Source organism: Crotalus tigris, unplaced genomic scaffold (genome assembly GCF_016545835.1).
Source record: "Crotalus tigris isolate CLP2741 ecotype Arizona unplaced genomic scaffold, ASM1654583v1 scf7180000017568.12009008, whole genome shotgun sequence".
In the NCBI taxonomy this organism is placed as follows: Eukaryota; Metazoa; Chordata; class Lepidosauria; order Squamata; family Viperidae; genus Crotalus; species Crotalus tigris.
In genome coordinates this window covers 11,820,766-11,841,757 of record NW_024096478.1, presented here as the reverse complement: position 1 = coordinate 11,841,757, position 20,992 = coordinate 11,820,766, and the positions used below count along the sequence as shown (strand labels likewise).

The window sequence follows — 20,992 nt, the reverse complement described above, 5'->3', positions numbered from 1 at the left end:
CGGAAGGAAGCCAAAGTGCAACAGAAGACTAGCTAGTTCCGCCTCCTGGAGTGGTCCATGATATCCTGAGAAAGAGGGTGGGTCACAGTCCGGCAGCTGGCGGGAAACTCGCGTTTATTCCGGTACTGTGATCTGGTGAGCAGCGGGGGACTGGGTGGAGCGCGCAAGCAAGCCAGGGTCGAGGGGGGGCGACAATTCGGAGCTCGGCCGAGGGGAAAAGACGATTCAGTATTAAGGACGCGTGGTTGAGACTTCCGCGCACGAAGTGGCGGGGGGGGGGGGGAAAGCGCGAGCGAGAGCGCAACTGTCGGCCCCAAATTAACGTCCCGAAGGCATTGAGTGCCCACTCAATTGTTGCTCAGTAAAGAGGCGAGGTGAGATCGGTGAGATGTGCGCTTTGGGTACAAGGAGGCGGGGGTGCCAGGCTAAGGAAGGGCGCTTTTCTCCTGGTTTGTCAAGTGCCTGAGAGAATACTAAGCGGCCAAGTACCGGAGGAATTAAAAGGAGCCTCGTCCTGTTCTCTGTGGTTTGGTGGCAACGGACAAAACACGGGCTCTGCTAACCAACAAAAACTAAGAGTAGCCCAATCAAGGGAACTCTTTCTTCTTCCGACTCTGCAGCTGTACGTGAAGGTGTTTACGGTTAAGTCCACAAGCGGTGTAGCTTCAAGATCTTCCAGAAGCAACAACTCGCAACGGTGCGATCCGACACGACCCATAGTGGGGCATGTTGGGAATTGTAGTTCGAATACGCGGGTAGTTGCAGGCTGCTCGTGTGAATTCCACAGGAGATTGCTCTGAGATTGCCTTTCTTTTAAAGCCATTGGTATAATATCTTTATTCAGATTAAATTATTTTTATTTCTACTGGGGTTCATTTTTATGATGTCCTGTGATTGTGGGCTTCCTTAGTTGAACATGACTGCTGAAAAGTGGGATAACCACAATCCTGCTTTCTCTTATTGGAAGTAAGTCCCATGTAACACAGCAGGGCTTAATTTTGAACAGGTATATAAAGGAATGTATTATAGACAGTCCTCGACTTACAACCATTCGTTTAGTGACTGTTCAAAGTTACTGAAAAAAGTGGCTTAAGACCTGTTTTTACACTTGCAGCATCCCTATAGTCACGTGATCAAAATTCAGATATTTGCCAACTGGTATTTATGATGGGGGTTATGTGATCACCTTTTGCACCGTTCTGACAAGTGAAGCTGGATTCACTTAACAACTGCACGGATTCACATAACAACTGTGGCAAGAAAGGTTGTAAAATAGAGCAAAATTCACTTAACAGCTGTCTTGCTTAGCAGCAGAAATTTTGGACTTAGTTGTGATCCTAAGTGAGGACTACCTGTGCTATATTCTTATGATGGCTTTAGCATCATATTCTGTTTCTTTATTGAGAAATATAACTGCCTACCCTTGTTCCTTTCCAAGTAAATGTGCTTCAGTTGATGACATTAGTTTGCATTCTTTTTACATTGATGGTGAAAGCCAGTCAGAATTTTTGTATAACTTTTGAACAATTTATTAAGTATTGTAATACCAAAATCATTGCCATTTCATCTCCAAAGTAGCATATGGCAATTACATACCTTTCTCTTTAGTGGTAGGCTATAATGTCAGATTGTTTTAAGAATAGAATATGTTTACATATTCTGCATTTATCCTTAGCTGCCTCCATTTTGTAAGCATTTATTGTATACTGTTTGTGCAAAAACTTTAATTAGGTGGCAAAGAAGAATCATAAAAAAGCGTATATATAATTCATATTCTTTATTGATATCAAATTATTGGAATATACAGATAAAATATAACATAATTTTACAAGCTTTGCATACCTTAGTCAGATAAGGAAACTCAATCCCTACTTTCAGTGCTGTGACAAATCAACCTTTCTGATTATTTGATGATATCTATTAATTGTATTTTTTCCCCTTGTTTCTTCTAGATTACACAGGATGCCAAGTTGGGCCCTACCACCACAGGCTTACTTGGTCTTCCCATATGTTAGTGAGTCAAATAATTATTCATTCTACTACACAAATTGTTTTATTGTATTTTTGACTGCTCAAAGTTAACTAGTTTTGAGTTTTATATATTTTAATGTGCCAAATCTGAGTTTTGCCTTACTCCATTGGTATGTTATGAGGATATTATCTAGAATTCTACATGTGCCTTCTTGATTAATAGTTTAATAGTAGTAAAGTTGGAAGGGACCTTGGAGGTCATCTAGTCCAACCCCCTGCTCGGGCAGGAAACCCTACACCATTTCGGACAAATGGCTGTCCAGTCTCTTCTTAAAAACTTCCAGTGTTGGAGCATTTACTGCTTCTGGAGGCAAGCTGTTCCACTGATTAATTGTTCTCACTGTCAGGAAGTTTCTCCTTAGTTCTAGGTTGCTTCTCTCCTTGATTAGTTTCCACCCGTTGCTTCTTGTCCTGCCTTCAGGTGCTCTGGAAAATAGCTTAATTCCCTCTTCTTTATGGCAGCCCCTGAGGTATTGGAATACTGCTATCATGTCCCCCCTTGTCCTTCTCTTCGTTAAACTAGACATACCCAATTCTAGCAACCGTTCCTTATATGTTTTAGCCTCCAGTCCTCTAATCATCTTTGTTGCTCTTCTCTGTACTCTTTCTAGAGTCTCAACATCTTTTTTACATCGTGGTGACCAAAACTGGATTCAGTATTCCAAGTGTGGCCTTACCAAGGCATTGAAGAGTGGTATTAATACTTCACGTGATCTTGATTCTATCCCTATGTTAATGCAGCCTAGCACTGTGTTGGCCTTTTTGGCAGCTGCAGCACACTGCTGGCTCATATTTAAGTGATTGTCTACTAGGACTCCGAGGTCCCTCTCACAGTTACTGCTATTGAGCATGGTGCCACCTATGCTGTACTTGTGCATTTGGTTTTTCTTGCCTAGCAACATCCAGCAAGGAAATTATCCGATGTCTTATTTAAACATATACTTGTAAGCGTTTATAAAATTCAGTTTAATTTATTATTATGAATAGCACCTAAACTTCAATGCATATTAAGTCAGGAAAAATTATATATTATTATTATTACTAGTAGTAATTACTACTAGAGGTAGTAATAATAATAATATATAATTTTTCCTGACCTAATATGCATTGTAGGTTTAGATGCTATTCATAATAATAAATTAAACTTATATGAGACTTGTGCCTTGATAGGAATATATCAATTTACTTTCTTTTTGGCTTAGATACCTCGATATGAGTAATCGAAAGATAAAGGGGATTAATGCCCTAAATGTCAGATTTGTGGCTGATGAAGATGTTCTGAAACATATTTCTGAGGATGCAGGTATCTTTAGTTGCTTTACTTTATTATTATTAGAATAAGGTAATATTAATTCTGGAATTTCCAAAAATATGAATAATTTTTGTTGTGCTTAAATATTTAATTACATTATTTTAAAAGCAGTGGTTTTTTTCTGTACTTGGAGAAATTAATTACCACTTGATCCTCTAAAAATATACTGTAATGTGAGAGCAAGACAATGCTGCAGAACTATTTAGCAATCTTAACATAGTAAGTTAACTTTGGCATTAATGTCATCAATATGGGCAACTTTATAACAAAAATACAACTTCCCAACAGCACATTATCTTTAACTTAGATATATAAAGTTTTGTCTTCAGGAAGTTTTGCCAACTGACTCTTCTTGTAATGTCAACATTATAATGTTACTTCTTAAAGCAATTATTTTGTATTCTTTACATTCTATCAAAAATTTATCATCTAGCTTTATTTTTCTAGAATGTATAGCTTCCCTGAAAATGATCAGTTTTAACAGACCTATGAAAATTATTTATTGTAATCATTCATGTATTTTTCCTTAAGCATCTTATTGTATTTTCAGGTCTTAAAGTTCGTAAGTTAAGTGTTCCACATACACTTGATATTAAAAAATGGATGAAAAATCTGGAGACCAGCTCAGATGAGGAAACCCAGGATATTTTTAAAGAACAGGATTACGTGACTGCCCTAGATGTCCAAGGTACTTCAGGAAATAACAGCCAACATTATGTGGATTTTTACTTCATATTATGCATGAAAATATTCAATATTTTGTACATAATGCCACCAAGAAATAAGACATTCATATTCACTCTTAAAAAATAAATGCTTATATTGCTAATAAGATATAATCTGTTGTTGGGCACAGAACTGCTATAAAGCTTTTACCACTTCCCTCTAAAGTTTGCTTCTAAAGATTAATTGATAACGTATATTTTTAGAGTCAATGAGGAATGGTTCCAGCGCAAGTGGTGGTGATGTCTTTCCATTCCAAACTCCAAAACACTCTAATAAGATGGCAGAGAAAGGCATGTATTGTGTTTCATGTTCTGTTCCTTTTACATACAGTATATGGGTACTAGTACACATTTGTATGGCTTGCTTTCTCATGGATTCCTTTAAAAAAACAAAACCTAAATCTGCTCTGAACCCACAATCCATAGGTCTGTCAGTCCTGTGAGTAACAGATTCCATGGATATGTATAAAATACATGTAATTAGTTATTTTTGTTGGACTGATGAGACTTTACAGCTCTACTTCACAACACTAGTCTTTTGTTAGTTTATACTGAAGAGCAACCATTCCAGTCTGGAAGAGGGATCAATCAAGGAATTAGCACAGACTCTTTACATAAACACAAGAATGCCTTTCAATCTTACCTAGTCTTTCCCAGGCGAATCTACATGTCTGCGAAGAGTTCTGTAAAATTGGCATACAACAATAAAGCACCTAGTTTGAGCTCTACACATGCAGGTCTGGTCGTTTATTCCTGACAGTTTGACAGCTTGCTTCTAAAAGTTTGGAAAGTTCTAAATGCAGCACGTATCACAGCATAGTTAATATTGAAATGTTTTAAAATTAAAAGCTAAACCTAGTGCATGCTGGCTCTTTTTTTTTTAAACTGCCCAATAGCTAAAATGCTCTGGGTGATTTACAGTTTAAAAATGGGAAATTCAATCCAAGTTAAAACTTGTATGATAAAATCAAATAAAATACAAGATAACAGCATCATATAAACTAGGCAGCCACACAAGTTAAAGCCAATTAATAGTTTGTGAAAACGTCTCCATTTGATGTCAGAGTGATTTTAATGTGAACACTAATTCAGAGAAAAATCCATAAATGGGTGACACCCCAGAAGAAGTATTTGTAAAAGAGATATTTTGTTACTACTCCTAAAAAGTAAAGGACTGCTTAGGGAACCAAAGACTTTGAAAATCAAGATCAGTAAAATATATACAAATAAATACATAGGTAGGTAAATAGGTAGCTATATCCTTGTTGCCCTGCGTATTTCTTGTGTTAGAATCATATTATTTACTATTGCTAGTAACTTTAGATATTGAATACATTTGTACATGATACAGTGTCCATGCTCTCCTTTGAGTATTTATGTAATATTTGCATGCTGTTTTAATTAGATATTTCTTTTTTACTTTAAAGTTTCTGAGCTAATTCAGAACTCTGCAAAGAATGCAAAGCAAAACAATTTGAAGAAGTGTGAGGAGAAAACAAACACTCCAGAAATGAGCAGTAGTAAGTTCTGTTAGTAGTTTTTAAAATATTAGATACTTGATTAAACTAGGGAATTATAGAATTTGCTTTTTAAAAAAAGTCATTCTAATGAAATAAGGTAGACAAGAATATGTATTTTATATTGCATGTATTTGTTGCTTAGCTGTAAACGTACATTTTGGAAAATGCAGAATTTGTCTTACAATTGTTCTAAAATGGAAAATAAATTGAATGCTGAGTATAAAAGTACCGTCCCTTAATAAATGAATGCCAAAATAAGGGTGCCATTTCCATCTGATCATTTCTCATATAATCATTATCATTTATTAAACTTATATGCTGCCTGATTCTCAGCAGCTCTGGGTGTTGAGTAAAATACCCAGGCATTTCTAATTATTCATATAAATTCAGTTTTTGTTATCAAACCAGTATGATTTTGTGTTTATGAACATGGTCAAATTTTGCTACACTATCTAAAGCCAGAAACCCTTTTATTGCATTAATGATTTAATCATCAATTGTTTTATTTTGTTCCATCTGCTTTAGATGGTTGGATATAGTGGTCAATGACCATAATAAAGATATGTATGTATTTATGTGGGTGCCCCACTTCATTGTGAATATTTAACAAAAAATAGGAAAATTGTTCACAATAACTGCTTGAAAGGGCATTTGGGAATTCTGAATATATGATTATATACTTCCTACTATACTAATTATTATATATTACTGTATGATTATTTATATACAGATTCCAAGGACTTCAGTTTTTAGTCTTATTTCTATTACATAGTTTCCAGTTGCAGAGTGATAATAGATTGCAGTGTCCATAATTAGGTAACTATGGAACCAATGTTGAAGAAATGGCATAGGTTAATAGCTGCATCTCAAAAGAAGCTAATATCAGGTTCTACAGATTTGCTGATTCTTGTGCTCCCAAATTCCTTGTCTGAACCAGCAGCATATAAACCTAAATGTATTGAAATATTATTTATAAGGCTGGGTTATCTCTATAATTCAGATAAACTGTAAGTAGCATAGAATTTATATAGGGAGGACCTTGGCAATAGAGTTATCAAGGCAAAAAATTCCTGATAACAATTGTTACTTGGATAGAAAAATGTGTAGGAGCGTATATTAAATTAGGCTGAATCTCTGGTTTTAGCCAAAATGTACATTTAAACAATCCTGTGATACACTTGAAAATGTGCAAAAACCCATGATATTTATAGGTAATCTTGATCTGTGACTCAATTTTTAATTTCAGAATGTTCTTCAAGCAAAGACCAAGAAGATGTGAGTGAAATTTTTTGGCTGTTAAAAATATCAGTTGTGACTGATGTAAACTTGGAATTATTTTCTACTCTGCAGATATAAGTATATTTTCAAATATTTTAAGTATGTATTCAGTCTTAAGGTATCTTTCTGAAAATTATATACAATAGTTGAATTTGGATTTCCCATTTCCTCCTATTTAACTACATCTGCCAGGTTTGCATTGGAGAGCCCCCATCTCTCCAAAATACAGGTGAAGGTCTACTAAGGCAGGGGTCCCCAACTCCCTGTATCAAGATGCGGCCTGTTGGGAACCTAGCTGCTCAAGCGGTGGGTGAGCGCATGAAGCTCCATTTGCACAAGTGTTGGGTGCTTGTATGAAACCATCCGCTCTCCCCTCTGCCATTGCTTCCGTCTCCACTGCCGGTCTGCAGAGATGGAAAGGTTGAGGACCACAGTACCAAGGAAATCAGATACATGTGTGATTTCCATTTTGATTAACAGGTAGTGTTGTATATAAACACCATCCATATATTTGAAAATATTTGGTCTGTCTTTTAACTGAGATAGGAGACCTTACAATTAGAAATAAAATTTATTTTTTGCATTTAGATGGTTATTTTGTCAGGAAATAGAATAGTTAGACATGTTTTTTTTTAGAATGGGATCTAATATACTTGCTATTCCTAACAGACTAAAAGGAATGATTTATTATCAAAATTATCTTACCGGACTCGGAAAAGAATGACAGGTAAGAAATAGTAGTTCTAGCTAACACAATTTGGTGACATTATGAGATATTTTTCCTATAATTTGCTTTCCAGTTCCAGGTTGAGATTTTTAGTGAAGGAGCTTTCCACAGTCCTGGCTTAATGTTTTAATGTTAAATCTAAAATATGATTACCGTTGGTCTCATGAGGAAAATTAGTTTTGTATCCTACAATATCATACTTCAAGCCAATGCTGACTGTAACATGTTGACTGCCTATGACACTTACAGCTAAATGTAATTTACAACTGCATTGAGTTCCATGAAAACTAAGTCAAAAATAAATAAACTACAGCCACAAAATTCACATCTGAGGAGCAGAAGGAGAAACTCCTGAGAACATAAGAGCCCTGTTGACTCAAATTAAAAATCTATCTGGTCCAGCATTCTGTTCCTCATCCCCTTCCGCAAATTGATGGGAAATCAATAGCCTTATTGAACTCTTGTTTCTTAGCAAGTGCTACAGGTAGCCCATGGGTTACAACTACTTGTTAAGTGACTGTTCAAAGTTGCAGTAGTACTGAATGAGGAGAATGTATAACTGGCCCTCAAAGTTGTGGCCACTGTAATGTCCCCACAATAATGTGGTTATGAATTGGGTGCTTGGCAACTACCTTACTATTATGACAATTGCAGTGTCCTGTGATCATGTGATCAGCATTTGCAACCAGCCCACCAATAATTCTTGCCTATCAGCCTGGGACTGCTGCCTCTTCCCATGTCATAGTCATATAAAGTCCTCATTTAATGAGCCACGCAGTCTTGGGGTTATGATGGTAAGCTAAGCAATGTGGGTACATTATATCACACTTTACGACTGCATCACTTAGCCATGGAAATTCTGGTCCCAGTTCCATCCTAATCCAAGAACTACTTGTATCCTAAACTATTTTTTCCCTTTTAGCCTTAAACATGTGCTCTGATAGTGAAAGTGATTATTCTGCTTCAACCTCTGAAGAAGGGGATGATGCTTGCTCAGTATCTGCTGTTCTTCCAAAAATCCCTATCAGATCCCAAACCTCTTCTGTTCCATCTAACAAGGAAACATCTGCTAAGAAGCTGAAGAGATATATTTCTGTAAGTATGCTCAGAGATCAGTTTGTTTCCAAGGTACAATGAGTACAATATAATGTCTTTTAGAAGCAGTTTTCACTGTGTTCAAAAATAAGTCAAATACATTTTTCCTCTGAGTAGTTTTGGAAAAGTGTCCTGTTGCAGTTTAATTTATCTAGCTTTAATTCTCCTGACTAAATTCTGGAGACAAATTTACTAAATGCCCTCCACAAAGTTTCACTTAGTATGTAAGTTCTTAGTTTACTTTCCTAATTATATCTCTAAGTAAAATAAGTTGTATCCTTATAGCAAAGTATTTTCTACTATCTTTTCTATAGTATATATAAAATGTTTAACAAAAGCTAAAATTAAACACATGGGAAAACAATAAAGATGGAATGGAAAGGTTTTTTTTAATATTTCTGTAAGTGAAAATATAACATGCCAAATATTTATTTTTAATTACTGTATAAACTTGCAAATAAGCCAAGAATTTTAGGTTTCAAAATACATCCAAAAATTGGGTTTAGCTTACCTGCAGATGAACTTAGAGGAAATTTAGATTCATTTCAATATCCTGTTTTCTATAGTACAGTTTTGCACTTCATTAATCAGTTCTCTAGAATCTGGATTATGAAATCAAGCCGTCAATTTGTTCCTCAATTAATGTTGCCAGAAGATAATATTTATTCTTCTGTCTATATTTGTTATCAGAGCAATTTGGTAGAAGAGTATTTTGAAGCACACAGCAGTTCTAAAGTTTTAACTTCTGATCGAACACTGCAGAAGTTGGAGAAAAAAAAACTGGATCAGGTATAGTATGTATTGAGAAAGAGTTTTATCAGAATTGATACAATATCCCAAACCACTAGTTATAGTTTACATACTGCAGAATTTTGTATCTTCTGTGTAGTTAGCTGTCACTTTGTTTGAACTTGAAAAGCTAAACAGAATGGACTTGGTTAGTACTTGGATGGAAAAATTATGAGGAAATCCCAGAGCTGTAAACTAGATTTGAAATTAAAAAAAAGCATTCTAAAGAACTGGATGGGCAAATAACTTGCACGGAATTTGCCAGAGAAATACATATATTGTACTTACCTATGATGTCTATGGGAACTGAAAAAATTCCTTTTTTTAAAATCTATTACAAATTCTGGCTCATGAAATTTTTGAAAATATCTGTGTTGTAATCAAGCAGCCTTTTCTTGTTTTCTTTTCTCCCTCTGAGTTGATTTTGATGTGACAACTGACTGGATGAGTCCCTGCAGTTTTCTTGGCAATATTTTAAAAAGTGATTCACCATTACCTTCTTCTTAGGCTGAAAGAAAGTGACTAGCCATGAAAAGCCAGCTGGGTGACCTTGGGGTCAGTCACTCTGTCTCAGTCCAACTCACCTCACAGGGTTGCTCTGAGGAAAATAGGAGGAGGGAGGAATGTTGGCTATGTTTGCTACCTTAAGTTATTTGTAAAAATAATAAAAGGCAGGATACAAATAAATATCTCAAAGGCAAGACTAGAATTCACAGTCTCCCATTTTCTAATCTGATGCTTTAAACACTACCCCAAACTGGTTCTCAATCAAGCAGCTTACAGGCTCCTGATACAGTAAAACTTTTAAAAAAAAATCATAGTATTCCTTCAATTTTTTGTACCAACTTTCGCAGTCTTACTGCTCTCTCTATACTTGAATAGGATGTGCAGAATTCATCGATTGAATCCAGTCCCTTTATCATACCATTCCAGAATTCTCTGAGCCATGCTGTTCTAGAGCAGTTCAACAGACTCCAGAAGAAAATACTCTAGGTTATAGAGTATCTCAGACATTCTGTTCCCAAATCTATGAGTTTAGTCCAATACTACATGTAAACCAACTACTGGAATTCCTCGTTTGGCAATGGGATTGCTGAGGATTCAGAAAGTTGTGTTCATCCATCATAGATGGAGCTAGAATCACAGGAGTAATGTATGAGTCCAGGATGCAGCTTCTCTCTGCACACATGCCTGCATCTCATGTGAAACACCTTTATGCCTTTAAAAGGCTGTATCACATTTATATTCCGCTGCAGTGCTCCCAGCAAAAACAATAACAATGAAAAGTACAAGAACCAGTAGTCAAAAATAGACAAACACACATTTCAGAGAGCATCTGGCATCAATTCCCAAATGTGCTCCATTTTCAGAAATTTCCGGAAAGCAACTTGAGAAGGGCCCATTCAAGAGGAATGGTTTGATAACAAAAAAAATACTCTGAACCTTGGCCTCCCAAAATATGGAGCAATCATGCTTTTCCCAGCATGCTCAAAGTGGTTGAGCCAATTCTGGTGGAGGAATACAGTCCTAAAGGAAACTCGGCCTCAAATCATAGTTTCATAGTTAAAGCACTTTCAGTTGCATTCTATTAGTCCTTAGCTCTTTCTGAGCAGGGAGATGGAGAAGGAATGGGAAATGTCTGATAATGAAGATCATTCTGTTCAAAGCCTTTCCATTAATTAAGAACTTTTTCATTATATCATTAATTGGAAATGTACTGATGGGCCCTTTATTTCTGCAATGAATCTAAATGCTCTAGGAATCCCTACAAAATCTCTTGAATGACGTACCTGTTGCTTTTGCTGCTGAACGTGACAAGTTAATGACACAACATGAATCCCTCTTCTACAAATGGATGTTGCAACTGCAGTAAGTATCCCTTATATTTTAGTAGGAGTTTGTCTACAGAATAAATTGAAATAAATCACCCCAGCTATGCTTTGAAATCATCTTGTTGAATAAAACTGGATCATTGGATATAGTTAATATTTCATCATTGTGTATGATTAACATTTCCTAGAACTGCCTGCACAATTTCATGGATATTTGAAAAAGTATAAATACTTCTTTCAGCCATGACTTATGATAATGGTATTTATTTTTCTATTTGTGCACACCACTTTCAACTGGACTCTCAGTGGCTTACAACAAATATATATATATAGTAACAATACACTAAAATATCCATGGTAAAAATTAAAATTCATCAAATCAGATGAAAGCAGATATAAGCAAAATCCTCCAAAATCATCAGTCATTGTCATTAATTTAGTAGCGTCATCCTGAGCCTTCATAAACTTCCAGAGCAATTTTATTTTTAATAACTTTCATGGAGTCCTTGGTGCTCTCTGAGGTTGGTTGTTTGCTTGCAGGTTTCATCATCCTACAAGGTAGCCACACCAGTGTCAATGAGTTTAGGGTTTGCTTTCTATTTATAGGCATTAATGGAGGTTTGCCTACATGCAAATTTCTCCCATTTGTGTGCTTGCTGAAGAGTTTGATCTGTAATCTGATCTGATATTTCAACCCTGAGCTACGTATATTCTCTTCTATTGGAACCTCATAGGGCAACAAATGCTTTAGAAAGCTCACATATGGGAGAAATGTGCATGTAGGCAAACCTCTACCAAGGAATGACTATTCTTTCTGTACGAATGCTCATAAACAGGGAGCAAAATCTACACTTGCTCACACTGATGATGTTATCTAGTTAGGTGGCGAAACTTCTAATAGCAAACCAAACTCAGAGAGCATCAAGGACTTCACAGTTCAACCCTGAAGCTTATACAAAATAACTACAGGTAGTCCTCAACTCAAAACTAAATTCATTTAGTGACCGTTCAAAGTTACAACAGCATTCCCATGGTTACGTGACAAAAATTCAGACACTTGGCAACTGGCATATTATTTATGACAGTTGCAGGGTCCCAGCGTCATGTGATCGTCACCTTTTGTGAACTTCTGACAAGCAAAGTCAATGGGCAAGCCGGATTCACTTAACAATCATGTTATCAATTGCAGTAATTCACTTAACAACTGTGGCAAGAAAGGTCGTAAAATGGGGCAAAATTCACTTAAACAACTGTCTTGGTTAGCAGTGGAAATTTTGGGCTCAATTGTGGTGGTAAGTAGACGATGACCTGTAATGCTAAGAAGTTTAATATTCACTGAGAGACTTTTTCCAAAGTCAAAACAGTAAACAGAATGAAATAGATTCAATGCTGAGCAAACTCACCTCAACTTACTTGATTAAATGTAGAAAACATTAGATATTCAGAATACTGATCTTTTTTCCCTCCTATTTAAGGCAAGCTTTTGCTATTAAGAAAATGCGTAAGATAGAAAATCAGGATAGACAATTAGCAGAAAACTTGCTCATAGGTAAAGAATTGACAGTTTGTCTGATTAGAAAAAACTGGTATACTACTGATAAATTGAAATCCTGGACCTTTTTTTTAAAAAAATAAATCTTCAGTTGAGTAGTGCTCAGAAATAAAACAACAAATTTTGCACACACACACCCCATTTTTAGAACAAGACGTTCTTGTGATCAGCCTAAGCATTTTCAGTACATCATATTGCATTGCACTTTGTTTTGTCATATTCAAGGACTTTTTTTCTTTATTTCTTACAGCTTGGGGTTCAATATTGTGCTATATGGACTAGGTTCAAAAAGAGATCTGTTGGAAAAATTTCGTATTTCTCTTCTTCAGGATTCAGTACATCTTGTGATAAATGGATTCTTCCCGAACATCACCATAAAATCAGTAAGCAAAAACATATACGGCTAGCTTTGATCAGTTAACAAAAGCTTTACTACAAAATGCAGTAGTATAGATGGAACGATATTACAGGTAGTCAGCTGTACAGCCAGTTCTCATATTTATGACTTTCTCGGGTCTGTAAAGAAAAGGAAAGCTGAAATAAGATCGTAAGCATTGTTGCAGTTTCATTCAGCAACTGTTTCACTTAACGACTGAGTTGCTGCAGCCAATACTGATCGCTGAATGAAGACTAACTACATTTCTCAAATTGCTTATCTTTTCTGCACTTAATCCTAGAATATGATGGCTGGGTTCTGACAATACAAGTGCTAAATTACATTTTGCTGTTTGTAATTTAGAGTGCTTTGTCATCCAGTCAGTTGTGGTTTGTTTAGTAAACCACAGTTAAACCATGGTTTAGCATATTGTGTGATATAGCTAGCCAAAATCTGTTGTAGACTTATTTTGAATGCAACTTTTTATTTATAGATTCCACTTACAGGAAAAGTGAGCTCTTAGGAGCAAATTGGATTAATTTGAAACACAGGAATTACTTGTCTGTGGAGATTCTCAATCATCCAGGTCACAGTTGTCCCATAAGTGCTTTTCCAAAAAACAAGATTTTGTTGGTTTTTTTCCTTGGAAATGTTCCTTCAGAATCGAAGGAGCTTCTTGGATGAGAAGCAAAGCATTTTCAAGGAAAAAGCCGAGAAAGTCCAATTGCCTTTTGGAAAAGTACCTTTGGGATAGGAACTACTTGTTCTTATTGTCCATAGCGTCAGCCCTGACTCTTGATGATTTACAAGTCCCTGCACTTTTCTTGACAACATTTTTGGGCGTAGTTTTGCTAGAACCTTCTTCCCAGAACTCCAAATGGGCTGTCATAAAAGCTGCAGCTTATGAAGTCTTTTGCTTATTATTAAATGTTTATGTGAAAAGTATTTCTACATTTTGTGAGAGTTTCTACAATAATTTCACTTTCAGTACAGGAATGTTATAATTTATTCAAGTAGATATAATGGCCAAAGGTTTGTTTTCAGTTCGTATTTAATTCTTCTAAGAATCTTTTAAAAACAAAGTATTAAAAGAAGATGACGGCCTACCATTGTTCTGTGCCAGATTTTGAATTCTATAACAGAAGAGGTATTGAATCACATGGGTACCTTTCGTAGCCCCCAGGACCAGGTGGACTTCATCCTAAAAAGTTTTAAAGAAGGTAAACTATCTGGTCAGTCATTCTACAAGTTTATGTATTGTTGCCTTAAACATTCTTGATATATTGTGACTAATGATCCGAGGTGATTTAAATTGCATTTAATAGAGAAAAGTTAGAATTTGAGAGACTTGATCCAGTAGGTTTTGCAATAACGCTGAGCTTCCTGCTTTGGAAGGACAGATTGGCAATAGGTTTGGAATCCCCAAGCCCCTTGTCCCCCTCCTCCCCTACAATGGCAGAAATCAAGCAGCAAAGATCTTTACAGGATTTCTAGTATCGTTGGGTTTCTGTCTTGGTTCATCCCTGCTTTTCATCCCAATCAGTGGCCTTCCCCTTTTCAACTTGCCATCATGAAGCTCAATTGTTCAAGTACATTAAATGCATAGTATTGTTTAACTAAAGAAGGCTATTCATTTAAACAAGATTTAGTATGGATTATGTATTGTAAATTAAATTTCATTGTAATTTTAAAATGTCCGTAAGCTGTTCTGAAAAACTTTTATTTCAAAAAGGGGCATTTTTTTTTCACCTAAGCATCAAACATTCCAGACACCAATCCTGTAACCATTATTTATATATTCTATTTTTGATCTTTGACTATTGGTATTGCTTTCTTTTTTTTTTCTTGTTTGCCAGATGTTTCCTCAGAACTGTATCTTCTCATCCACAACCTGGACAGTAAGATGTTAAGAGGAGATAAAAGTCAGCAAATCCTAGGACAATTGTCTTCGCTTTCCAATGTCTACCTCATAGCATCCATTGATCATATTAATGCACCACTCAGTAGGTTACTGGGTTTTTCAAACTGTGTATGTTGTGTGTAAATTCATCATAAATACCAGATAGTAGTAATAGGTCTCATTGTACAAACGTAATTCATTCTAGGACTGTTTTTTATTCTGCATATTACCAATGATGGAATTATGATTATTTATATTTAGATTTCTTAAGAGACTATGATTTATTTTGTACAGGTAAAGCAGAATCTAAGAACAGTTCAACGGCAGTTTCAGATCAGTTTATTTTAGCAAGGGTGTTTTTATAAAGTCTTTTTACAAATAAGTGTTAAAGACATTACTTCCCTACAAGATGACAGTACTAAACTTATAAGTCTGCTGTAAGTTTGCAGAAATATTTGAACTTATTTAAGTAGTTTTAATCTATCCCTACCTAGTTGGTGTGCGGAGCATCCATAGAATGGGCTAATTCAGCCTGCCACCTCAACAGGGCAACAGTGAATGGATGGCCAGTTCAGTCTCATAAACTCTGTCAGCCAGCCAGTTCATTGTAGGCCTTCATCTAGGATAGTGGGGAGCTTCAGCAAATGATGGCTGCCTGGCAGGATGGCAAATACATTGTCAAGAGTTTGCAGTTCAGGATTTCCTGTCAGAAATGGATGGTATGACATTAATTTGCTAAAGCTTAGGGCAGCGCAAGTGGCTTTATAAAAACATTTTTCCACCAAATGAAACATGCTTATTTAACATCTTCAGACATGAATTATCAGACATCAAAATCCAATCCTTTCATAAGCAGGTGAGAAATCTTATTCACAACATACACAAAGAGCATAGAAGCAGATCCTGCTAACAGTGTCTTGCTATTTTCAGTCCTGCTTCCAAGATAGGTTAGGTTACTATCAGGGAGAGCCAAGGCAGTGAATATAGGGAGCTGTCCCATCGCCAAGCTTGCAATACACTTTATCCTGTATTTATTTCTCTGAGCCTGTTGGATGCTATGGAAAATTATGATGCAAAAGGCAATAGTAATTCCAGTGACTTTCTATTTACTTTGAAGACATTGATTTTCAAGGTTCTTCAGCTACTGAATAGAGATCCCCAATCATTTCAATCATTCCAGATGTACTCACACAGAGACATTTTCATCATAACATAGAAGGCAGACTGGTTCCCATTAGTTCTGTTGAAACCTATCAGAAAGCCAGAATGCTCTCATTTTGATCTCTGTAGATTTTGGAGAAGCACTATTACCTAGCCTTTTGATTGTTCATCTTTTCTCTCCTTAGAACCTTTCTCTGTAAGCACCAGACTGACTCTGAAAGTATAGACTTTCAAAACTCTTGATAGTAAATTTATTGTAGAAAATCTAATGGAGCCATTACAAGAGAATTTCAGCAACAGATGTATATCAAATGCAAGCCTTCTTTATAGTAAATATTGAAATGCTAGCTCCTTTCTAATTTGCATCATGTAATGGATGCGAAGCTATTCCCATATTTATTCAGATGGCATCTACGTTAGTTCTTTTTCAGTCATGCTCCTTTAATTAAGATTCATAAGACAGTGGTTTGGTCTTCCATTTTTCCATCAGTTAAATCTTCTGCATGTCTATGGAGATTCTCAGTCATCCAGGTCATGGCTGTCACAAAGGTGCTTTTTCAAAATGCAACTGGACTAGGTTTTTTTTCCTTGAGGAAGACGTTTCGCTTCTCATCCAAAAAGCTTCAGAATTGAGTCAGAACTGACGAAGCTTCTTGGATAAGGAACGTCTTCCTCAAGGAAAAAAAAAACATAGTCCAGTTGTCTTTTGAAAAAGCACCTTTGAGATTCTTCTGTATGGTTATCCTTGGATATTTTTCCTCCAATTTTGTGCTTTGTGCTTTTTCTATGGCTGTGTCATGGGAGAAATTGAGTGGACTAATACAGTGAGGGAAAAAAGTGTTTGATCTCCTGCTGATTGTGTATGTTTGCCCACTGACAAAGAAATGATCAGTCTATAATTTTAATGGTAGGTTTATTTTAATAGTGAGAGACAGAATAACAAAAAAATCCAGAAAAACACATTTCAAAAAAGTTTTAAATTGATTTGCATTTTAATGAGTGAAATAAGTATTTGATCCCTTGTCAATCAGCAAGATTTCTGGCTCCCAGGTTTCTTTTATACAGATAACGAGCTGAGGTTAGGAGCAGTCTCTTAAAAGGAGTGCTCCTAATCTCAGCTTGTTACCTGTATAAAAGACACCTGTCCACAGAAGCAATCAGTCAATGAGATTCCAAACTCTCCACCATGGCCAAGACTAAAGAGCTGTTCAAGGATGTCAGGGACAAGATTGTAGACCTACACAAGACTGGAATGGATACAAGATTATTGCCAAGCAGCTTGGTGAGAAGGTGACAACAGCTGGTGTGATTATTCTCAAATGGAAGAAATACAAAATAACTGTCAATCTCCTTCGGTCTGGGGCTCCATGCAAAATCTCACCTCATGGAGTTTCAATGATCATGAGAACAGTGAGGAATCAGCCCAGAACTACACGGGAGGATCTTGTCAATGATCTCAAAGCAGCTGGGACCTTAGTCACAAAGAAAACAATTGGTAACACACTATGCTGTGAAGAATTGAAATCTTGCAGTACCTGCAAGGTCCCCCTGCTTAAGAAAGCACATGTACAGGCTCGTCTGAAGTTTGTCAGTGAACATCTTAATGATTCAGAGGAGAACTGGGTGAAAGTGTTGTGGTCAGATGAAACCAAAATCAAGCTATTTGGCATCAACTCAACTCATCCTGTTTGTAGGAGGAGGAATGCTACCTATGATCCCCAAGAACATCTCCACCGGCAAACATCGAGGTGGAAACATTATGCTTGGGGGTGTTTTTCTGCTAAGGGGACAGGACAACTTCACCACATCAAAGGGATGATGGACAGGCCATGTACCATCAAATCTTGGGTGAGAACCTCCTTCCCTCAGCCAGGGCATTGAAAATGGGTTGTGGGTGGGTATTCCAGCATGACAGTGACTCAAAACACACAGCCAAGGCAACAAAGGAGTGGCTCAAGAAGAAGCACATTAAGGTTCTGGAGTGGCCTAACCAGTCCCCAGACTAATCCCATAGAAAATCTGTGGAGGGAGCTGAAGGTTTGAGCTGCCAAATGTTAGCCTCGAAACCTTAATGATTTGGAGAGGATCTGCAAAGAGGAGTGGGACAAAATCCCTCCTGAGATGTGTGCAAACCTGGTGGCCAACTACAAGAAGTGCCTGACCTCTGTGATTGCCAACAAGGGTTTTGCCACCAAGTACTAAGTCATGTTTTGCGAAGGGGTCAAATATTTATTTCACTCGTTAAAATGCAAATCAATTTATAACTTTTTTGAAATGCATTTTTCTGGGTTTTTTTGTTGTTATTCTGTCTCTCACTGTTAAAAATAAACCTACCATTAAAATTATAGACTGATCATTTCTTTGTCAGTGGGCAAACGTACAAAATCAGCAGGGGATCAAATGATTTTTTTTCCCTCACTATAGGTGGAGCCTACAAGACTTGGTCTAGTCAGAGTTCTTGTCCTAGACGTAGGATAGGTTAACACTCTCTTCATGCCTCTAACAGACATTTAGAAGGACCCTTCATAAAGAAAATCTAGGATCATTTCTTTAATAAAAAATAAGGGCTGGAAATAACTATTCAGCTGATGCTATAATTGATATTTATCAGAGATGTATGACTTGAGACTAGGCTTTCATGAATTCTATGAAAGCTTTGGTCACAGTTCCAGAAGGCTTTGAAACTGTGATAGAATAATGTGATGGAATAAGATTGTGTTAAATAATTTAATTATATTCATATTAAATTACATTTTGTTCTTTTTCTTCTTGTTTGGAATGCATCCCCCTGTTTGCCATCCAAAAGCCAAATGAGTCCCTTAAATACACCTCTTTATTAAAAATAAGGTCTAATTAGTATCAGGCCTTATTCAAACAGTAATCTGTCATAAAAAGAGTTTAGTTCAGGTAACAGTTTGGAATTACTTTCTCTGTCTGCATTTCTATGTTGGCATGTCACAAAAGCTGTTACGGAAAGCCATTTCCACAGTTAGAGTTCCCCAAGTTTTATGGAACATGTACTCTTAGGGCATTAATATTTTCTTTCTTTTTGATATTTGTCTTCTGCACTCATAGTGTGGGATCAAGCAAAACAAAGTATGTATAATTGGTTGTGGTATGAAACGACCACCTTTAGCCCTTATGCAGAAGAAACAGCCTATGAGAACTCACTCTTGGTACAGCATTCGGGGTCTTTGGCATTGAGCTCCCTCACACATGTTCTCTGCAGTCTTACTTCTAATGCAAGGTAAGAAAGTTTGCACGAAACGAGAGAGGAAAAAAACCCAGAAAAAAACCTCTAGCATATAAGACTAATACTAAAAATATAATTCTTTTATGCATTGCAATTGGGCATGGGAAAAAACCTGGTGTTTTCCCTGTGCAGGATAGGGTACTTGGAGCCTTTCAAATGTGCTGAATAACTGTCCCCCTCAGCAAGTTGAAGGATGTGAGATGCCCTGAGTTCCTGTGAAGCAATGTGTTCTAATTATGAAAAAAATATTCTAGTATTTTGCTTCACAGGAACTCAGGGCATCACACATCCTTCAAATTGCTGAGTGTGGGTCAGTTAGTAGCCGGCTATCTCATAGCTGAGATAGAACTCAAATCTTTGATTTTGCTTTATTGCATTTTTCTGCTTCCTTTAACCAATGAGGTATTTAAAAGTAGACAGCATTTCTATCTTATGTGCACATGCGCACAAATAAATGGTTAAATTTTGATAAATATAAAATAAATATATATTAAGTTTATATAAATATATAAATATAAAAAGGGTTTTTTCTTTGGGGAGAGTAAAACCAACTGATAAAAAAATGGCAGCTACGCTAATGCATGGAATAGCAAGAGTTACTCCAACGTTTAGTGGAACCAGTAAAGAAAATATAAAAGTAAGAATATATAAATTGTATGAGGAATATGGAGTTTTCTTAGAACAGTTTTCCTCAGTGATGATAAATACACTCATTCCTAGTTTACTGACCGAATTCTGTTCCACTGGCCAGGTTGTTAAGTGAAATCGTCACTATGTGAACATACAACTTTGACATTGTGAAGATCACTGGTTGCTGTCTCATTCAGATAAAAGTTTTCTTATATAGTTTTGCCATTGTTACTTTCACTTTGTTCTCTGTCAGGTGTACGCAATTTTGTCGTAAAAGCTCACATTAGTTGGAAAATGAATTTTTTATTACTGTCATATTTGCAAATGGATTCTAATTGACGTTAGTCACTAAACAAGGAGTGGATGTGGATAAATTGTTCTTGCTGTATTTAACTATATTAACCTGGTTGTCTCTCTTTTCAGGGGTATCTTTAGGCTCTTGGTAGAGTACCAATTGGAGAATAAGGACAATCCCTCCTATTTAGGTAACATGCATTTGTAATTTGTTTCTGGTGTTCAAATAGAGTATTGTTGTCAAAAAAAGAGTTTGGTAGAGAATTTTGACATTGAACATTACCTGTTAATAAACAGGTTGAGACTTTTAATGTTTTTTTTTTTTCTGGCTGGAATATGTATAGCTTTAAATTAAAGAGATCTGCAGGCTAGAGCAAGGGTTGGGAGCCATGGGGCTAGGGAATATAGTGGAAAATATTTAAGGGCAGTCTGAGGCTTTGTAGTCAAAACCAATTCTGGGCTTGGGCTAATGCAGAGGGCCCCAACCTTTTGGGCCCCAGGGACCGGTTCCGTGAAA

General features: G+C 36.4%; 1 protein-coding gene across 10 annotated transcripts in view; it reads left to right on the top strand.

Annotated features, from left to right (window-relative positions):
- The window catches only part of ORC2 (origin recognition complex subunit 2), a 24,331-nt gene continuing 3,339 nt past the window's right edge, over positions 1 to 20,992 (top strand). Inside the window, exons 1-17 of one of the 10 annotated variants that reach the window (XM_039353831.1) lie at positions 66 to 135; positions 621 to 697; positions 1,953 to 2,010; positions 3,234 to 3,334; positions 3,894 to 4,031; positions 4,273 to 4,359; positions 5,496 to 5,588; positions 6,835 to 6,863; positions 7,536 to 7,593; positions 8,516 to 8,688; positions 9,379 to 9,477; positions 11,237 to 11,346; positions 13,112 to 13,244; positions 14,361 to 14,457; positions 15,094 to 15,240; positions 19,374 to 19,545; positions 20,605 to 20,666. In XM_039353831.1, the coding sequence (XP_039209765.1) occupies positions 3,244 to 3,334; positions 3,894 to 4,031; positions 4,273 to 4,359; positions 5,496 to 5,588; positions 6,835 to 6,863; positions 7,536 to 7,593; positions 8,516 to 8,688; positions 9,379 to 9,477; positions 11,237 to 11,346; positions 13,112 to 13,244; positions 14,361 to 14,457; positions 15,094 to 15,240; positions 19,374 to 19,545; positions 20,605 to 20,666 (1,489 nt within the window). In that variant the 5' untranslated portion in view covers positions 66 to 135; positions 621 to 697; positions 1,953 to 2,010; positions 3,234 to 3,243. Of the gene's footprint in view, positions 136 to 289; positions 375 to 620; positions 698 to 1,952; positions 2,015 to 3,233; positions 3,335 to 3,893; positions 4,032 to 4,272; positions 4,360 to 5,495; positions 5,589 to 6,834; positions 6,864 to 7,535; positions 7,594 to 8,515; positions 8,689 to 9,378; positions 9,478 to 11,236; positions 11,347 to 13,111; positions 13,245 to 14,360; positions 14,458 to 15,093; positions 15,241 to 19,373; positions 19,546 to 20,604; positions 20,667 to 20,992 lie in introns of those variants that run through there. The other 9 variants (XM_039353794.1, XM_039353786.1, XM_039353776.1 and 6 more) reach the window with 9 other exon arrangements.